Genomic DNA, 19,719 nt, shown 5'->3' with positions numbered 1-19,719 from the left:
GCGGTAAAATCCGCTGCGGATCCGCTGGATATCTGCATCGTGTGCACACGGCCTTAGAAGCTTAGCTTCTAGCGTCGAATATCTATGCTATAACATGTATATTAAAAAACAAAAAAATCTCTTAAAAATCAGAGATATGCATACAGCATAGATATAGAGAAGTCAGTGACAGAACAGAAGTCTTAGGCTGAGTGCACACGTACTTTTTTGCCCTGCGGATTTTTCCGCGCAGAATTGAAGAAATCCGCAGGTCAAATGACCTGCATTTTTCCTACAGATTTCTTCCTTTTTTAATGCGGTTTTTTTGCGGTTTTCCACTGCAGTTTTCCCCCTGCGGATTTGGAGACTGGGGAGGTGGAAAACCGCACAAAAGAAGTGACATGCCGCGGATTTTGTACCACGCGGAAAAAAACGTAGCGTCTGCACAGCGGGTTTTTTTTTTCCATTGATTTACATGCTACTTTAAATCACACTGCGAATCCGCAGCGTTTCTGCACGGTAAAATCCGCTGCGGATCCGCAGGAATTCTGCATCGTGTGCACACAGCCTTAGGGCCTGTGCACATGCTGCAGATTTGTCACTTTTTTTCTGCACACTTTTGTCCGAAAATCTGAATTGTTTCCTGATGCCAGCAAAGTAAATGAGAATTCTGAAGTTTCATGCACACGGAGCTTATTTTTGACTGCTTTATGTCAATTCTTTCAGCATTTTTGCTGAAGATTTCAACCATACTAATGAGTGGGGGAAAAATCTGCACCAAAAACGCAAGTCAAAAAATTCATTAAACAATGCACCTATTTCACACTGCTGCGTTTTTCCTGCCAGGAGATGCAGAAATGGTGCATACATTTCTGCACCAAATACTTAACGTGCGCACATACCAAAAAAAGTTTTTGCAAATAAACATCACATTTGGGACTCTTAGGCCACGTTCACATATTGAGAATTTGGTGAGATTTTTACCTCAGTATCTGTAAGCCAAAACCAGGAGTGGGTGATAAATCCAGAAGTGGTGACGAGTTTCTATTATGCTTTTCCTCTGACTGTCCCACTCCTGCTTTTGCCTTACAAATACTGAGGTAAAATACTGACCAAATACTGAAAGTGTGAATGTGGCCTTATACATTAGGCAATAAAACTGTTGGAAAGAGTCAAGCTGGCCATACTCAGGAGACCGCTGTTGGCCAAATGAACGTCTGTCTGACAGACAGCCATCACTCCTAACTCCAACCTACATATAAACATACAGTCATGTGTTTTCGATAGGGAGAGGGGAAAGCTGCCCCCAGACACCACTGTCAGCATCTAACCTTCCCTGAGAACAGAAGGATCGGGTGTTTATATCCTAACTGTCCAATCCTTCTCTCCCCCAACCTCAGCTATCTGGTGGGAGTCGGGGGGCCCAATACACAGCAAATGAGTGCCTTCTCCTACCCAAATTGCTAGGTTTGAGAGACATTAACCTGATGTGTCTACAATTCTTGACTCTCAAGGTGCTTTGAAATTGTGCTCCAGCATCTGTTCGGTGGCCCAATCGGGGCTCACATCTGAACCCCCCCCACAAAACAGGATTCAGACGTATGCGCGGACGGGCCATGGACTAGAATGGTGACGGCAGAGTGAACGTGTGACGTGCAGTCACCGTGCATGATTTTCGGGTGTGTAGGCCTACTGGAGACTTACACCCAGAAGCAGTCTAATACGTCTGAGTGTCCGCCTCCAGTAAGTGTATACACATGAAAATGACGCACGACATAAGCGCACGTTCGCTCTGCCAGCACCATTATAGTCTATGGCGCCCATCCGTATAAGTGTCCAACTCCCGTTTTGGGGAGCTTTCAGACGTAAGCCCCAAGGAGGTCAACGAACAGATGGAAGAACCCAATGTGAAGGGACCCTTAGGGTATGTGCACACGTAGTGAAATCTGCTGCGTTTCCGCAGCGGTTTTGGTTCTGCGGAAACGCAGCAGATTCTGCTGCGTTGTACAGTACCTTTATTTTCAATGAAAAAAAAAAAAACCCGCTGTGCACATGCTGCAGATTTTTCTGCGGTTTACAATCCGCAGCATGTCAATTGTTTGGTGCATAAACGCTACAGTTTTACACCTCATCCATTATGAGGTGTAAAACCGCAGGCAAAACTTTTGTCCTGCGGATTTACCTGGGGTTTTCTCTCCAAAATCCGCACACCCAAAAAACTACGTGTGCACATAGCCTTTGGCTACATTCAAACATCTTTTTACCATGGTCCAAGCAAGAACCATGATGGACAGAGGAGCCAGGAGTGTCCTGACCCAAACTCAGCAGATTCATACATGGCTATAAAGCTGCGGAGTTTGTGTCTGGAGCCCTGCTGTCTCTCCAAGCATTATGGGTGCGTGGATCTAGCCTTTCTATGGAGAAGACTGTGTGACCATGTATTAAATTGAGCATTGTGGCTTCATTTGGCAAGAGGGGTTGTCCTCAACGGAAATCCCCTCACCCCCCACCCCGAAAAAGAAAATCAATTTCCCCTTTAAGCATTACTGAATGTTAGGACACATTGTTAGAGGATGTAATATCAGTATATAATCCAGTAATGGATGACTCCTGATGCCCGGACTTGTTAATTCTAACACTGCATGAATCAAACCCTCGTGTGTCCATTGGCCCGATGCTAAGCCAAAATCCTCTTACATGTAATACAGATGGCACGCCGGTGTTCCTATAATAACCAGTGCAGATTATCCAGGGGATCTGCCACGATACTGCCAGAATAAACACAACAAAAACTGTAGCTTTGCATTTCAATCCAACAAAAACCGTGTACTAAGTCCCCCCAGGAAACCTTACAAGGGCTGTCTGAGATACATTTTTCTTCATAGGCTCACAGACCTATCAAATGACAAATGCAACGGCTACTGTCTTTTGATTACAAGTTGCAGCAGTGATGTCATAACTATAGAGCACGTGTGACTGCTGCAGCCAATCACTGACCTCAGCGGTGATGTTAGCATTTCAGCAGACAACTGCTGAGGCCAGTGGCTGCCTGCAATGGTGACATCCAAGATGACACTACTATGTCTATTCACCATTTCTGTTGCCTTTTAGGTTTGGAGAATCTGTACATGGGTCTGCTGATTGGTCCAATTCATTTTTGCTTTGTGCCTTTTTTGCCTGTTTTTCATTGTGGCCCAATTCTTCCTTTTCTTTGAGCTTTTTTAATCTCTATATTATCTGTGCTCAACCATTTGTTTCTTATGTGCACCATTCTAGGAGTTTAGGGTTTTCAGTAGTTGTAGGCTGACTCAGTTTCCCCTGGAGTATTTTTTTTTTTTTTTATGCCATATATTTTGCACAACTTTTGTGTCATTTTGATAATCGTGAAACTTTTTTTGCCCTAAAAAGAGGTAGCAAAACAGTTTTAAAACAAAAAATAATAGCATTTTTCTCTTTGTGAAAAATCTGTGAACTGTGCGCTCCATTGTTAAAAATTTGATGCAAACGATCAATACAAGACGAAAGAGAAAAGTGACTTCTTAAATGTACAGGCTGAATCGGGGCCATAGTTAGTATTCTCTACAGCAGAGCATCGCTATTCACAACTACAGACGTCAGAACACAATTATTTCCAGTATAACAAGTCAAACCAGGAAAAAAAAAGCAGCCGACGTGCGACAATGTTGCCATGTTATCTATAGAATGAAACAATATGGCATAGCCATCGGACCAAGCACTCCTTATCTACGTATTAACCAATAGAAATCTGTTGTTAGCCTAATTTCAGTTATGAAATGTCCTGGATATGTTCACACATGGCATTTTTGCCGTTTTTTACAGCGAAAAGCTGCTTTTTACAGTACACCAACAAAAGCTAAGATTTCAGTTCTCATGCACACGCTTGTTTTTTTTCACGTGCACTGCAGTGTTTTTGAAAATCTGCAGCAAAACAATTATAGCATCGTTTTTGTTGAATAAAACTAACTTTATTAATGTGTGCTGTAGACAAATCCTGTGTGATTATACCTGGAAAACAGTATAAAAACAAAGCAAGATGCAGCAGCAAAAACAAAGCAAATAGATGCATTTTACACGCAGCGTTTTTTTACGGCCAAGAGTGAAAGTTCTGGCTGCAGAAACAAACACCATGCTGATCCCTTGAGGCTCACAACCTAGTTTTCTCATAGGACTCGTTCTTAGATATTGTACCCCAACTAATAACGGGGGTCTCCTTTAAATTGAAAGCCCCTAAGAGCTACTTTTCAGGAGAAGTGATCTTTGATCTAATTAGCGGCGAGCCAGAGAAAGCTTAAATTGGTGGTTTTCTTGCTAGAAATTAGGACACCGCAAACCAGAGACCAGAATAAGACAAACCACCAACTTGTGGTTGGCTGACAGCACACAGAGCACTCCCATAGCAGCCCTGCTGGATTTTCACATCACACCCGCAACTACGAAGTACGGTAAAACTAGCGAGATGAAATTCTTAGTGAAAAGTTAGGTAAATTCTTAGTGTAAGTACGGTAGTAGGAACAGCCTTAAATTCCCGGGATTCTCACCAGTGCACACATGGAGCTCCTTTATAAACAGACCAATGCTGATAACAACCCATTTAAAGGGACTGTCAGCACAGAATGACCGTTCAAACCAAGTACAGGCGCTCGGTGCTTCACGGCAGGGCCAATCGTTTATATAATCTCCCAACATCTCCACCTCCCCTCCTTCTTTGATTGACAACACTAGCTTCATAGGACCACAGATGGGTGGAAATAGATGGAAAACTAGCAAGAAGGAAGGTGTATATAAATGAGTGGTCCGGCTGTGAAGCAGCGTGCGTATGTACTTGGTTTGAACAGTCATCCTGTGCTGACCGAGTCAGGGAACCTGCCAGCTGGATTTAAACCTCCAAACCATTTTTATGTGCATGTACCTCTTTCAAAGAAAGTTGAGCCATACCATTATATGGCCAGTCCATTGCTCAGTTACTGAGGAATCAGAATTTGAAAAGATATGCAAATGAGGCTGAAGAGCTATGCTAGTTCTGAAGCCTCTGTCACTCCAGCTCTATTTCCTGCCATCGCCACCTCCTCCTGCTTGACTAACAACTCCTAACCAACATTCAAAAGTAACCAAAACATCAGCCAGAAAGAATTGGTACTGAGATGTAGTCTGTGGTCCCCACCTGCAGAACCACTCCTTTATTGAGGGTGTCTCGATAATTACCAATAATTTCCATCTATTGTCTATTCCATTTGCACAACAGCATGTGAAATTGATTGTCAATCAGTGTTGCTTCCTAAGTGGACAGTTTGATTTCACAGAAGTTTCATTTACTTGGAGTTATATTCTGTTTAAGTGTTCCCTTTATTTTTTTTGAGCAGTGTATATTAGTTTGGGGGGTGAAAGCCTGCTGACAGATTCCCTTTAAGGGAATTTAGAGTTAGGCAATTCCTTTGTTAAATGCTGTAAAGGGATATTTTCAAGCTTGTTAACGGGTAAAATTGCAAAGTGCTTGTCAAAACGTTATGAGTAAAGGTGCATGTAACGCACCTGAAACGCGTCAGTTCTCTGTTTTAGTTATGGCTCATGACTGAATAAAGTTTTTGGGGATTTTATTACATAATGGTGTGCCGCCACCCCTTTTCTTTTTCAACTTCAATTTATGTGGTATTAAAAATCTCCCCAAGAACAGATAGATTTTAAAATTTTATTGTTCATGGCTCGATGCCTAGGTAACAAGCCACCGCTACAGTCTTACAAGCTGTTTTAGAAAACTTATGCTCTGAAGCTGGCCAGGATTCCAGGATAACTGGAGAGCTCTGTTAGCTCCCGATCCAACCAGTTTCAATGCAACGGAGCCCCTCTGACACTGCAGCAGCAAGGTTGCCTCATAGCAGCATTAGCGACAGCACAGTTCTGGCAAGAGCCGCAACAATGTCGCTGCTCCAATCTGTCAATCAAGCAGAAGAGCCCAACCCTCCAGCAAGTTGGAAGCCTGGGGACCGCAGAAGTCCTGCAGAAGAGGAGACAATCCCCTTAAACAGATTTTTCATTAAGAGCATGCATCTTCCTGCAAAAGCCGTGAGCTAACATGGAGAGTGGCTGAAGACAGTGGATCCCACTCCGTCAGACAGACGGAGCCTTGTGTCACTAATTCATCTGCAGAGAAATGAGCAATCACACAGCGTCCATTGGTGACTGTTGACAATCAGAGACGCTGGACCTGCGGCGTCTGAAGCAGTTTCATCCTGTGAATGGGATGCCGACACAAACAACCCTGGTAACAGATGTGAATACATACAATGCACTAAGATACGGGGCTTGTAATTTAATATTACTTTACTAATGGCATCCAGGAATTCCAGATCCTCAGCAATCAGTGATGAAATAAGCAATTTTCAGGCCCCTAGAAATGACAGGAGGTTACTCTGGGTAGTAATTTATCCTGGGGTGTCCTTTCTGTTATAATAATTGTAATAAAGTTCTTTCTTATGTGTGCATGGGTGTATGTGTATATATATATGTGTATATATATACCCATGCGTGTATGTATGTATGAGTGTGTGTATATGTATATATATATATGTATGTATATATGTATCTATGCACATGACTGCATATATGCCATTTATTTTTGCTTAAGACTTTGAAACTCTTTTCAGCTGATGTAATACATGGGTGTTACTTTTGGGTGTTACTTTTTGTGAACGTTAGCAGGTTTCTTTGTCTTACATGACTTCTCTGGTAACTGTAGATAAGGATTTCTAACAAGCTCAGCATATTCCATGTACTCTTTTTTGCAAACGCAATGTTTCAACACCCTTTGGGTTTTGCTATTTAAACTCTTAAGAATATGTATTAAGTTAGACAGAGGACTCCTCACATCTTGTGTGGTCGTCATTCTCTCTCCATGCTGGCATGTCCAATAAAGAAGCATCTTACTTATTCAGGTCTGGACGATTTCTAATTGGAAGACTGAAACTCCCTTGACATTTTGGTGCGTTGGCCGGGAATCCAACACCTTTCCCTCACCGGTGAGTACTGTAAACCGTGCACGGGGGAGTCTGGGACTCCTTAAGTAAGTCCTCCGCCTTGACATTAGGCGTCACCAGGGGCATTAATCAGTTATCCCGGTCTGAGGGAAAGTGACAGATTTCGTATAGTCTAAGGATCTCTGGGAATCGTCTGTATCTGAATACAGGTAAGAACATTTAATAATTTTCATTATATTATGAATGTTATTTTAGGAATTGAATTGGGAACTGGTAGACTTTTCCAATTGGGGTTTGTGAGAGGCTCCTGTAAGTTGGAAGTTTACATGCAATTGGAGCTCCATAGATTTGGGGTTTGTTTGTTCTTTTAAGATATTCCGCTAAATAACAATAATCTCTATTTATTTTATTTTTTTATTTTTGAATGGGTACAAAGCCAGTGTGAGAAGGCTACTGTGGAATAAAAAACTCTGTGTGCACGTTAAATTGATCTAGATGGGAGAATCAAGGGAGATTCTCGTTAGATTAACCCCTTAATGACAGCCAATATATCTTTTTTCTGACCTGAGATATAAGAGAATATCATCCCCACACAGGTGACGATCCAGCAGCTGTCGGCTGTCTACTATAGCTGACAACTTGCTGTATCCTGCTATACCACTTTGCATTAATTCCTGTAAATCACCTGAAGGGTTAATAAACTATCTGACAGAAGTTTTCAATATGTCAGGGGGTGCTGTTTTTAAAAAGGGCTACTAAGGGGTTAAGGAATCCGGTATAAGATGAATTTTTGCCGGTATTCTGTTTTGTCTTCTGTACTTTGTTGAATTAAGTGTGCCGTTTTGTCTGTCTTTTAAAACTACAAAGAACTAAAATGCCATAAATATATGTTTTATGTTACACATGAGACTCCTTGAATGTTATCTTGAGTGAATGTATGAGGATTGCAATATAAAATCCTGACTGTATTAGGGAGTCCAGTAGGCGTGGTCAACAGTCATCTGTGGACTGGAGACAAATCATAGGTTATTATAGTGGTATAAATCACCTAGATACATGCCACCTGATCCCCATAGAGAATATTCTATGTTGTTTTGTTATGTTTTTCTTTTAATAACACAGAGTGACTGAACCCTCCTCGTTTCACTGAGGAGAGTCTGTGCCGGTGGTGCTCTGAATACCTGATATTAAGAACGGGAACGTCTCTGTATATAAAGAGGTGGTGTCATTGGACTTTATCTCAGCACTTCAGGAATAGGAGTACGAGGGAACTTTACTCTCCTGTCTTATGTCTCTGTGTACGTGTGTCTGTCCAGTCTCTAACTGTGAAGAGTGTTGTATGTTGTGTGTTTGCACTGTTACACTGGTCAGAAGTCCCTGTGAGCATATTAATCTCGTTCAGATCAGTGACCACATTTATCATCGTGACCCCATTCCTTGGGGACCGTTCACGTTTGTCACACTGTGTTGTCATACTAGGCCCTTACAGGCCTTCATTGGACGGAGGTGGCAGGATATAGAGATAGAAGCTGGTAAATATCTGGGACATAGTGTAATCAGTGAGGATTATTTAGATCCTGGATATAAGTAGCAGTAATTGAATTGTTGCTATTGGTGTTTTATCTTCTTGTTGATATATGAATTTCACTGATATTTGTCAAACTTCTTATCAGTGGGTAGAAATCCATTGTGCTCCAGGGTTTATATTGTGTATAGTCCTTATCTTGTTGTTTGTCTTTTTCTTGTGTATAAGAATTTTACGTAACATCCTTACAGGACGTAGACCCACAGATATATTTTAATATCTTGTCCTCATTGTAAGGCAGAATTGTTATTTTCCATTTCATCTGAAAGCTGGAAAGTTACTAAGATTGTACCAAAAGGGTATCCCTGGATTGAAACTGGATATGGTCCTTTCTCATCAGGTACCCAGAGAGAACAGTCTTCAGATCAAATGTGCAATGTGTCCTTATTGGTAAATTATAGGCCTAACTCTTATATATTGTAACAAATAGAGAGTAAACATTGTAGATCCCTGACAATGTCTGTTTAGTCTTGACAAACTAGGAGTAGGCACCACCCAGAGCAAACAGTCCTGAGGTGGGAGATAAGCTGTTAACAGGAGGATTGTTGTGGAATGTGTTTGTGGTTTGGAGATAAGAAGGGGCCACTAGGAGACCCTGAATGTGTCTTTTGATAGATGGGTTGCATTTGATGATAAACTTAGTTTAAAATTTGGTACAAGAAATGTGTAATGAGAGGAAATATTTAATTTGGCTAAAGTAGAAATACATTTATAAAAAACACTGTATTTCCAGAAGTAACCGTCCTTGTGGGAAGCCATGAGGTCACTTTTCTTGTTGATTCAGGAGCCACTAGAACCTTAGTCCATCCAGAAGAGATACCGACTATTGGACTGTCTGCTGCCTGCATAGTGGTAAAAGGAGCAAGTGGTAAGACACAGAGAGCCATTGTCTACGCCTGTGGAGACACCGGTCTCTCGGCACAGGTAAAAGTGCAATTACACAACTTATATTATCAGCTGTGTGGGAGGGATATGATGCAAGCCCTGAGCCTGGGAATAATTCCTACTGCTGCCGGACTATAGGTGAAATCCATGGCTGAGACAATGGTGCTCCAGGGGTATGGAGAATCCAGATATTATTACAGTCTAGATCTAATAACTGCAGGACCATCCTTTATTACTGAGTCCTTCATCAAGGAAGCAATAGATAAAGGTATACAAATGTAGATTTTCACACACCTGAAGAACTACACAATGTACTATAGGTATTTAGGGGTCCTGATGTAAAATATGGGAATTTTCATGCTCTAGATTGTTCTTTGCACACCATATACTGGGATTATAAAGGGAACTGTGCCGTCAGTTGTAAACTGTCAGAACAAATTAAATTGTTGTTTTTGCTTTTTAGAGGCACCGTGCCACATGTTTCCCTCTCCAGATGTAAAGGTAGATCATGGAAATCCCTTGGTGATTTTGTTGGGGTGTAAGGAAAGTAACAATGGGAGGATTTGGGTGATGGCTCATTTTACAATGCCAGACTGCAGGCATGTTCACAAGTACTAAAGTGGAACACCATTTCTAAACTCAGTGTCCACCTGCAGCGAGGCAGGGGAACGAGTGAGAAATGCTGATCCTTTCCTAGAATTAGAGGAAGAATTGACCACATACCCAGAATCTTTGTGGTGCTCATGACCTGCAGATGTGGGATCGATAAAAGGGGTGATTATACCCTGTCCAGCTCACCTTGTAACGCAGCCTTGTTTCCAGTAGGGAGGGCGCCCCCATCTGTAGGCGAGGCTGTGATAACAAGAGCCCCCACAGTGCCAGACCCCCATACTCTGCTGAATGACTGGAGGCCGGAACATAAGGTCTTTACAGTGATATCAGTAATGTCTTCTTCAGCATCCTGGTACATCCAGATAGCCTGGTTTGGTTTGTATTCACATATAAGGACAGCAGGTATACATTCACCAGAATCCCACAAGGGTACTGTGAATCACCTACTATTGTTTACCAGGTAAAATCGGCTAACCTAGCTCAATGTGAGTCACCAGAAGAGAGCCAGATGCTCTTATATGTGGATGACATGCTATTGGCATTAAAAGAAAAAAAAAAAAAAAAATTGGTAACAAAAGGGGTTATCTTTAAAGATGCCCTATATGTATAAACTGCCCAGTGACCTCCTAAGATATGTCACAGTATTGAGCCATGGCATAAGCTGTGTCTCAACAGGGGGGGCTGGTAAAGGTCATATCTTACGTATTTATGATGTATGGCTTTACTAACTATTAAATTTTTTGTTTAATCTGCATTACTTGTGCAAAAATAATTCCTAAATGAACCTGAGACCAGAGAGAGGACAATGTCCTCACCCTGAATACTTATTCCAACACATTTGTATGGATTTTATTGAACAAGTGTGAGGGAAAAAGTCCGGCCTTGTTATTATGGATGCTTTCAGCAGGTGGATTGAAGCTGTCCACCCTGATGCATTAATGGTACCAAAGGTCCTTCTAAAGGAAGTCATACCAAGATTTGGGGTTCCAGAAAATATATAGTAAACTAAGTAATGTTATTACCTAAAAACATTGTCAATTGAGTTGGGAAACCGCTGTGCCTGTCATCCTCAGTCAGCCGGACTGGTTGAAAGACAAAGTGGGATCTTGAAAAATAGGTTGACAAAGACCATGCAGGAAACATGAAAAAATTGGTTGCACTGTCTCCTATTGGTTGTACTATATATGTATGTCACACGGACATCTGTAGTGCTGACAGCCTTTGAAATCATATACGGGAGATCTTTTCTGTTACCTCAGCTAAAATCCTTTAAAAGAATAGATGCGGAAGTTGATTGTACATTAGCAGAATATATGGCTAAGATATTAACTCACAAAGAAGTTTCTACTCGTAGTTTTGTTCCAGGAAACCCACTAACAAAACCTGAGATCATGAAACCTGCAGACTGGGTCCTTGTGAAGGTGATAAAGAAGAAACACCAGCACCATCCTAAGTGGGAAGGTCCTTACCAAGTCCTGTGGACTTCTCCTACTGCGGTCAAGATTCCTGGATCCATCTCTCATACTGTAAACTTGTCAGACAGGTAGGGACAGAGTAGGATCTGACTTGCTTGTCAAAGTCCAGCTACAAAGGGAGGTTTTCCACAAGGGAAAGCTTGTCTCAAACTGGTGAAGTCTCCCATTCATCCCCCTACCCTGACAAGACGGTCAGATCTAGGATGTGTACATCAGGGTTAGTCACATGTATATTCTTCATGACCATAGTGATGGGAGATTGGAGGGTAATAGACCCAGCAGGAAAGTCCAGGGTGGTAGAATGGTTTCAGATTTAAGACTTTAAATCCTACTTTTGAAATCGGGCAGGAGGCCGCCATGTTACTGGATTTCTGTCTGTTGTATAAATGATGCAGAGACAGGGAACAAGCTGTGAAACTAGCAGTCTGATAAGTATGTCTGTGTTATGAGCGCTAATAGCAGAGGGGATGTATGTGTGTGACTGGAGTAAAGCAGCATGGACAATTGTAGCCCGAGACTATAGGTATAAGCCTTATGGCTACATAGATTTAAAGCCTGATTCTCCATTAGGAAAAAGGAGATCCCCTTACACAAATAAGAATAATTGTAATCAGCTACTGAGAATTTTTAAGAAAACCCTAAGATGAGGGATAAAAGGTTATAGGAGCTGATATGTCAGGATTAGAGCCAATATGATATTTCTACATAGAAGTTCAGAATAATAGCATACATAGACCCAAGGAAGGTATGTCAGAAATTAACCCTAACAGAGTCCATAGGGTTCATAGTTAGATTGTCTAACCTAACTTATGAAGATAAACTAGCTTTAGAGAGAGGCTGTGAGGAGAAGAATGAATGGCTAGAATGGCTTAAATACATTGCAGAAAGCTTAAAAAAAATTAAGCTATATAGTAAAACTTATGTCTCCTCAGAAAGGGAAGGAAAATGTAAAATATTATCATTTTCATATCCTCCACTTGAGAAACCGGATATCCCACCACAGGTGATTGCTAATCCTGGTAACTATACTTGTTTTAGTCTTCCAGGGCATGGGCACGACTTCGGAGAGCTCCAAGGTGATTCTTGTAGAGAATGGATCATTGTCTCCCACAGGGCCAAGTACTCAGCCATATGGTCAGACCACACTACCCTGAGAGCGGATGTATAGTGGTTATGCGGTGATAAAAGGATAAGAGCCAGACTACCACATGGTTCCCGAGGGGATTGTGTGGTGGTCCAGCTAATCATTCCGTTCCACCTGTTGTCAACAGGGATATGGCCAAAGGTAAGTAGTGGAAGAGACAGAAGCGTGAAACTCCGCAAGGATCCTTCCATTCTAGTATCTACAGAGATGACATTGGAGTTCCCAGGGGAGTGACCAACGAGTACAAGGCTAGGAACCAGGTAGCATCCGGGTGGGAATCCATAATTTGGTGGGTGATTATAAAAATGAATGCAGATTGGATAAACTACTTATACTATAACCAGCAGAGATTTGTTAATTATACCTGAGATGCAGTTAAAGGGATAGCTGAGCAATTAGGACCAACTCCTCTCATGGCTTGGTAGAATAGGATGGCACTAGACAAGTTCTTAGCAGAAAAGGGAGGTGTATATAAAATGTTTGGAGGATTTTTGTTGCACCTTTTTATCCCTAATACAGATTTTGATGGAAGTATCTCCAAAGCTCTTGATGGACTGACTGCCCTGTCTAATGAATTAGCAGAGAACTCTGGATATGATGACATATTCCTGGACTGAAGGATGGTTTGGGAAATGGTCCGGATTATTCATTTCTGCGTTGACATCTCTTACCATCGTGGCCGGAGTGCTGATTGTTTGTGGATGCTGTGCAATTCCATGTATTAGAGGACTTGTTCAAAGACTGATTGACTCTGCCATAACAAATACTATGTATCAAGGAATGGAGACCTTGGAATCCAACGAAAGAATGAAAATTTTGGGACTTAATGATAAATATACATATTACTCTCCCTCTAGATTATATGAAGATCTTATGTGAAATCTGACAAAAAGAAATCTGTCCCCAATGTGTACAGATAAATGATTTTATTACAAGATGAGGGAATGTTATAATAATTGTAATAAAGTTCTTTCTTATGTGTGCATGGGTGTATGTGTATATATATATATATATGTGTATATATATACCCATGCGTGTATGTATGTATGAGTGTGTGTATATGTATGTATATATGTATCTATGCACATGACTGCATATATGCCATTTATTTTTGCTTAAGACTTTGAAACTCTTTTCAGCTGATGTAATACATGGGTGTTACTTTTGGGTGTTACTTTTTGTGAACCTTAGCAGGTTTCCTTGTCTTACATGACTTCTCTGGTAACTGTAGATAAGGATTTCTAACAAGCTCAGCATATTCCATGTACTCTTTTTTGCAAACGCAATGTTTCAACACCCTTTGGGTTTTGCTATTTAAACTCTTAAGAATATGTATTAAGTTAGACAGAGGACTCCTCACATCTTGTGTGGTCGTCATTCTCTCTCCATGCCGGCATGTCCAATACAGAAGCATCTTACTTATTCAGGTCTGGACGATTTCTAATTGGAAGACTGAAACTCCCTTGACACTTTCCTTACAAGTACCTTTTCTATATTTTGGTACCGCCATATGGTAACCCACATTCAATAATCCAGCATCTCTAGAATTACTTATGGATCAGGAATCACATTACATTCTGGAACACAGCACTCATCATGTCTGTTAGTCATCAGTCTGGGGAGGCCCAACCGGAATGGACAGAACATATGTCCATCAATGGTAATGGAAGAGGAACGGGATGCTGTTTGGTTCTGTCAACAATGCGGATCACACAAGGTTGTGTTCTCTAGCTCTTCTCGTGTCTGTCAAAATATTTCATCCAGACAAGGTCGTTCCTCAGTTATAAACCCAGTTTCATGCCAGAGAGGACCTGGTGAGGATCGGAAATCCATTTTAATTGTCCCAAAATTTAAGAATATTAAACTACAAACTTGTTACCACAATTGATGACAGAACTTCTCTGCTATTGCCAAATATTACTGCCTGCACTTTGTCTATACAATCCTGGTCCTGGTGGGGGAGGTTAGTGCCCTGGGACCGGCCAGAGACAGATCAGGACCGCAGTCCAGGCAGGCTAGTGAGCTGAGCAAGATCAGAGCGCTTGGACTGGCCGGAGGAGTGGGTGAGGGCAGTACCGTGGGATAGGCCAGAGGATTGAGTTAGGGCTGTGTTCTGGGTAAGGTGGATGGTATAGGACTGAATGGCGTACTAGGTGAGGGCGGTGCTGTGGGACAAAAAGTGAATAACGGCTGCAAAATAGCCAGAAGTGGTGATTGAGGGTTATATTCTGGGCAAAGGGGACTGTTTAGGACCGGATGGAGCGCTGGGGCGAGGGCGGTGGCCTAGGACCGGTTGGATCGCTGGGGCGAGGGCGGTGGCCTAGGACCGGTTGGAGCGCTGGGGCGAGGGCGGTGGCCTAGGACCGGATGGAGCGCTGGGGCGAGGGCGGTGGCCTAGGACCGGATGGAGCGCTGGGGCGAGGGCGGTGGCCTAGGACCGGATGGAGCGCTGGGGCGAGGGCGGTGGCCTAGGACCGGATGGAGCGCTGGGGCGAGGGCAGTGGCCTAGGACCGGATGGAGCGCTGGGGCGAGGGCGGTGGCCTAGGACCGGATGGAGCGCTGGGGCGAGGGCGGTGGCCTAGGACCGGATGGAGCGCTGGGGCGAGGGCGGTGGCCTAGGACCGGATGGAGCGCTGGGGCGAGGGCGGTGGCCTAGGACCGGATGGAGCGCTGGGGCGAGGGCCGTGGCCTAGGACCGGATGGAGCGCTGGGGCGAGGGCCGTGGCCTAGGACCGGATGGAGCGCTGGGGCGAGGGCCTAGGACCGGATGGAGCGCTGGGGCGAGGGCGGTGGCCTAGGACCGGATAGAGCGCTGGGGCGAGGGCGGTGGCCTAGGACCGGATGGAGCGCTGGGGCGAGGGCGGTGGCCTAGGACCGGATGGAGCGCTGGGGCGAGGGCGGTGGCCTAGGACCGGATGGAGCGCTGAGGCGAGGGCGGTGGCCTAGGACCGGATGGAGCGCTGGGGCGAGGGACTGGATTGAGCACTTGGCGAGGGTGGTGGCCTAGGACTGGAAAGAATACAGGGCGAGGGCGTTGGCTTAGGACTAGAAGGAACACTGGCCCAGGATTGGAAGGAGCACTGGGCGAGGGCGGTGGCCTAGGACTGGAGGGAGCACTGGGCAAGGGCAGTGGCCTAGGACTGGACGGAGCACTGGGCAAGGGCAGTGGCCTAGGACTGGACGGAGCACTGGGCAAGGGCAGTGGCCTAGGACTGGACGGAGCACTGGGCAAGGGCAGTGGCCTAGGACTGGACGGAGCACTGGGCAAGGGCAGTGGCCTAGGACTGGACAGAGCACTGGGCAAGGGCAGTGGCCTAGGACTGGAAGGAGGACTGCGAGAGGGAAGAGCTGCCAGACAAAAAAGTGAATGAGGGTTGCAAAATGGCCAGAAGGGGTAAGAGTATCAAAAGGGGTGAGTGGGAACATTGCCCTAAAAAATCCAGAAGAGTTGATGGGGGCATCGGCATTAAACAGGCCAGAAGGTTTGAGTAGGGGGCATCGCTCTCGGACAGGCCAGTAGGGGTGAGTGACTGCTTTGCCCTAAAACAGGCAAGAAGATGCGGGTGAGGGCATCGCACTGGGACAGGTCAGTGATGTAGGCGAAAGCATCACCCTAGGTCAGCAAGGTGGGCAAGGGCATCGCCCTGGCACAGGTGAGCGAGGTGGGTGAGGGCTTCACCCTGGCACAGGTGAGCGAGGTGGGTGAGGGCATCGCCCTGGCACAGGTGAGCGAGGTGGGTGAGGGCATCGCCCTGGCACAGGTGAGCGAGGTGGGTGAGGGCATCGCCCTGGCACAGGTGAGCGAGGTGGGTGAGGGCATTGCCCTGGCACAGGTCAGTGCCAGGGACTGCCTTGAGGGTGACAGGGTTTGTGACAGTTTTTGTTCTGTAAAACACCTTTAGTCAGACTGGCACCACATACATTTCCCTAACATGCCCACCGCTGACCATTACTGCCATAGACGTGATTTATTGTGAGGACTACAAGCTCCAGCACAGCTCTGGCGCCCGGTATTGCACACTGTGTGCGCCCCGCTCCATCTATGGTGTACACGGGTCAGTCGTTACCTGCGGTAGGTGCAGCAGCACTATAAGGCCCAGCAGAGCGGACAGCTCCATTTCAGCTGTCAATCACGACAGTCAGACAAGCGGCCGGGCCGGGGTTTCATGTAGGCAAAGCCGCACTAATGTGTCAGCAATAAGAATGGCTTCTTTCCGGGATCTTCACTTCCTGTCGGTCGATGACTCCCCGTGAATAAGCGGAGGGCAGGCCGGCAGCTCCCGGATCCCCGTATGACACCGAGCTGCCCGGGGCAAGGAAAGCGCTGTAACCGGAGGAGTCACACCAGTTCCCGGAGCCTCCTACCGGGATCTGCGTAGCAACAAGTGACGCTGCGCAGTGGACGTTGGGGTGGGTTTCTGCGCATGCGCAGGTGTGTGACACATAGAATTCCCTGCTTTTCGCAATTGAACTTTCGGTCACGAGATATAATTTCCGCGTCGGTGATAGGTTGTGTCACGATAAAGACCGTACAGGCTGCTCGGAAATTGTCAGAGTAGGAGAACACGTAATGAGCCTGTACCCGGATTCACACATCCAGTTTTTTTTCTATCCAAAGCCAGGTTATATGCGAAAGATGTATAAAAAACGTGCCATCCGGCAGCTGGAGCCAGAATCATGGCGGAATGTCATAAAAGTTTTAACTTTTAAGCAACTAGAAGGTACACAAAACAGGGATTTTTGGCCTATTAAGGCCACTGTTCAGTATTTCATCAGTATTTTACCTCAGTATTTGTAAACTAAAACTAGGAGCGGGTGAGTAATCCAGAAATGGTGACTAGTGATGAGCGAGCTTGCTCGTCACTACTTGGTGCTCATCTGAGTATCGCTGTACTCGCGGTGCTCAGAGCTCGCCGAGCATTTCCGGGATTATTCGGCGGGCGTTCTGTCCCCGCCCTGTGTGTTTGGCGCTCTTTAGAGCACCAATCAACATGTAGGGATTGTCTGCCATGCACTGTAACGCAGCCATCTTTGTTGCATTACAATGATTGGCTGGCAGCAGCCATCTGGCACAGCCCTGCTCGTCACAGTCTACTCCCGAATCGCCAGTGTAGGGAGAGTTGCTGCTGAGATAGGGAGAGATTTGCAATTTTATTAGTGTAGGTATACCATCTGTATATAATATAGATGTCAGTGCTAGGCAGGCAGGCAGTGTATGTGGGTATATAGATATCAGTGCTAGGCAGGCAGGCAGTGTACGTGGGTATATAGATATCAGTGCTAGGCAGGCAGTGTATGTGGGTATATAGATATCAGTGCTAGGCAGGCAGGCAGTGTATGTGGGTATATAGATATCAGTGCTAGGCAGGCAGGTAGGGTATGTGGGTATATAGATATCAGTGCTAGGCAGGCAGGCAGTGTATGTGGGTATATAGATATCAGTGCTAGGCAGGCAGGCAGGCAGTGTATGTGGGTATATAGATATCAGTGCTAGGCAGGCAGGCAGTGTATGTGGGTATATAGATATCAGTGCTAGGCAGGCAGTGTATGTGGGTATATAGATATCAGTGCTAGGCAGGCAGGCAGTGTATGTGGGTATATAGATATCAGTGCTAGGCAGGCAGTGTATGTGGGTATATAGATATCAGTGCTAGGCAGGCAGGCAGTGTATGTGGGTATATAGATATCAGTGCTAGGCAGGCAGGTAGGGTATGTGGGTATATAGATATCAGTGCTAGGCAGGCAGGCAGTGTATGTGGGTATATAGGTATCAGTGCTAGGCAGGCAGGCAGGCAGTGTATGTGGGTATATAGATATCAGTGCTAGGCAGGCAGGCAGTGTATGTGGGTATATAGATATCAGTGCTAGGCAGGCAGTGTATGTGGGTATATAGATATCAGTGCTAGGCAGGCAGGCAGTGTATGTGGGTATATAGATATCAGTGCTAGGCAGGCAGGTAGGGTATGTGGGTATATAGATATCAGTGCTAGGCAGGCAGGCAGTGTATGTGGGTATATAGATATCAGTGCTAGGCAGGCAGGCAGGCAGTGTATGTGGGTATATAGATATCAGTGCTAGGCAGGCAGGCAGTGTATGTGGGTATATAGATATCAGTGCTAGGCAGGCAGTGTATGTGGGTATATAGATATCAGTGCTAGGCAGGCAGGCAGGGTATGTGGGTATATAGATATCAGTGCTAGGCAGGCAGGCAGTGTATGTGGGTATATAGATATCAGTGCTAGGCAGGCAGGCAGGGTATGTGGGTATATAGATATCAGTGCTAGGCAGGCAGGCAGTGTATGTGGGTATATAGATATCAGTGCTAGGCAGGCAGGCAGGGTATGTGGGTATATAGATATCAGTGCTAGGCAGGCAGGCAGTGTATGTGGGTATATAGATATCAGTGCTAGGCAGGCAGGCAGTGTATGTGGGTATATAGATATCAGTGCTAGGCAGGCAGGCAGTGTATGTGGGTATATAGATATCAGTGCTAGGCAGGCAGGCAGTGTATGTGGTATATAGATATCAGTGCTAGGCAGGCAGGCAGTGTATGTGGGTATATAGATATCAGTGCTAGGCAGGCAGGCAGTGTATGTGGATATATAGATATCAGTGCTAGGCAGGCAGGCAGTGTATGTGGGTATATAGATATCAGTGCTAGGCAGGCAGGCAGGGTATGTGGGTATATAGATATCAGTGCTAGGCAGGCAGGCAGTGTATGTGGGTATATAGATATCAGTGCTAGGCAGGCAGGCAGGGTATGTGGGTATATAGATATCAGTGCTAGGCAGGCAGGCAGTGTATGTGGGTATATAGATATCAGTGCTAGGCAGGCAGGCAGGGTATGTGGGTATATAGATATCAGTGGCAGGCAGGCAGTGTATGTGGGTATATAGATATCAGTGCTAGGCAGGCAGGCAGTGTATGTGGGTATATAGATATCAGTGCTAGGCAGGCAGTGTATGTGGGTATATAGATATCAGTGCTAGGCAGGCAGGCAGTGTATGTGGGTATATACATATCAGTGCTAGGCAGGCAAGCAGTGT

The 19,719-nt window shown here is 44.9% G+C and overlaps 1 protein-coding gene across 2 annotated transcripts in view; it reads right to left on the bottom strand.

The window, feature by feature from the left end:
* Window positions 1-17,107, bottom strand: part of SPPL2A (signal peptide peptidase like 2A) — a 98,021-nt gene extending 80,914 nt beyond the window's left edge. For both annotated transcript variants that reach the window (XM_073568494.1, XM_073568495.1), the window contains exon 1: window positions 16,741-17,107. In XM_073568494.1, the coding sequence (XP_073424595.1) occupies window positions 16,741-16,791 (51 nt within the window). In that variant the 5' untranslated portion in view covers window positions 16,792-17,107. The remainder of the gene's footprint in view (window positions 1-16,740) is intronic.
* Window positions 17,108-19,719: the final 2,612 nt, after the last annotated feature.

Source organism: Dendrobates tinctorius, unplaced genomic scaffold (assembly GCF_039654945.1).
Source record: "Dendrobates tinctorius isolate UK_male_01 unplaced genomic scaffold, ASM3965494v1 ptg000022l, whole genome shotgun sequence".
NCBI classification, from domain to species: Eukaryota; Metazoa; Chordata; class Amphibia; order Anura; family Dendrobatidae; genus Dendrobates; species Dendrobates tinctorius.
This window is presented reverse-complemented; position numbering and strand designations above follow the sequence as displayed.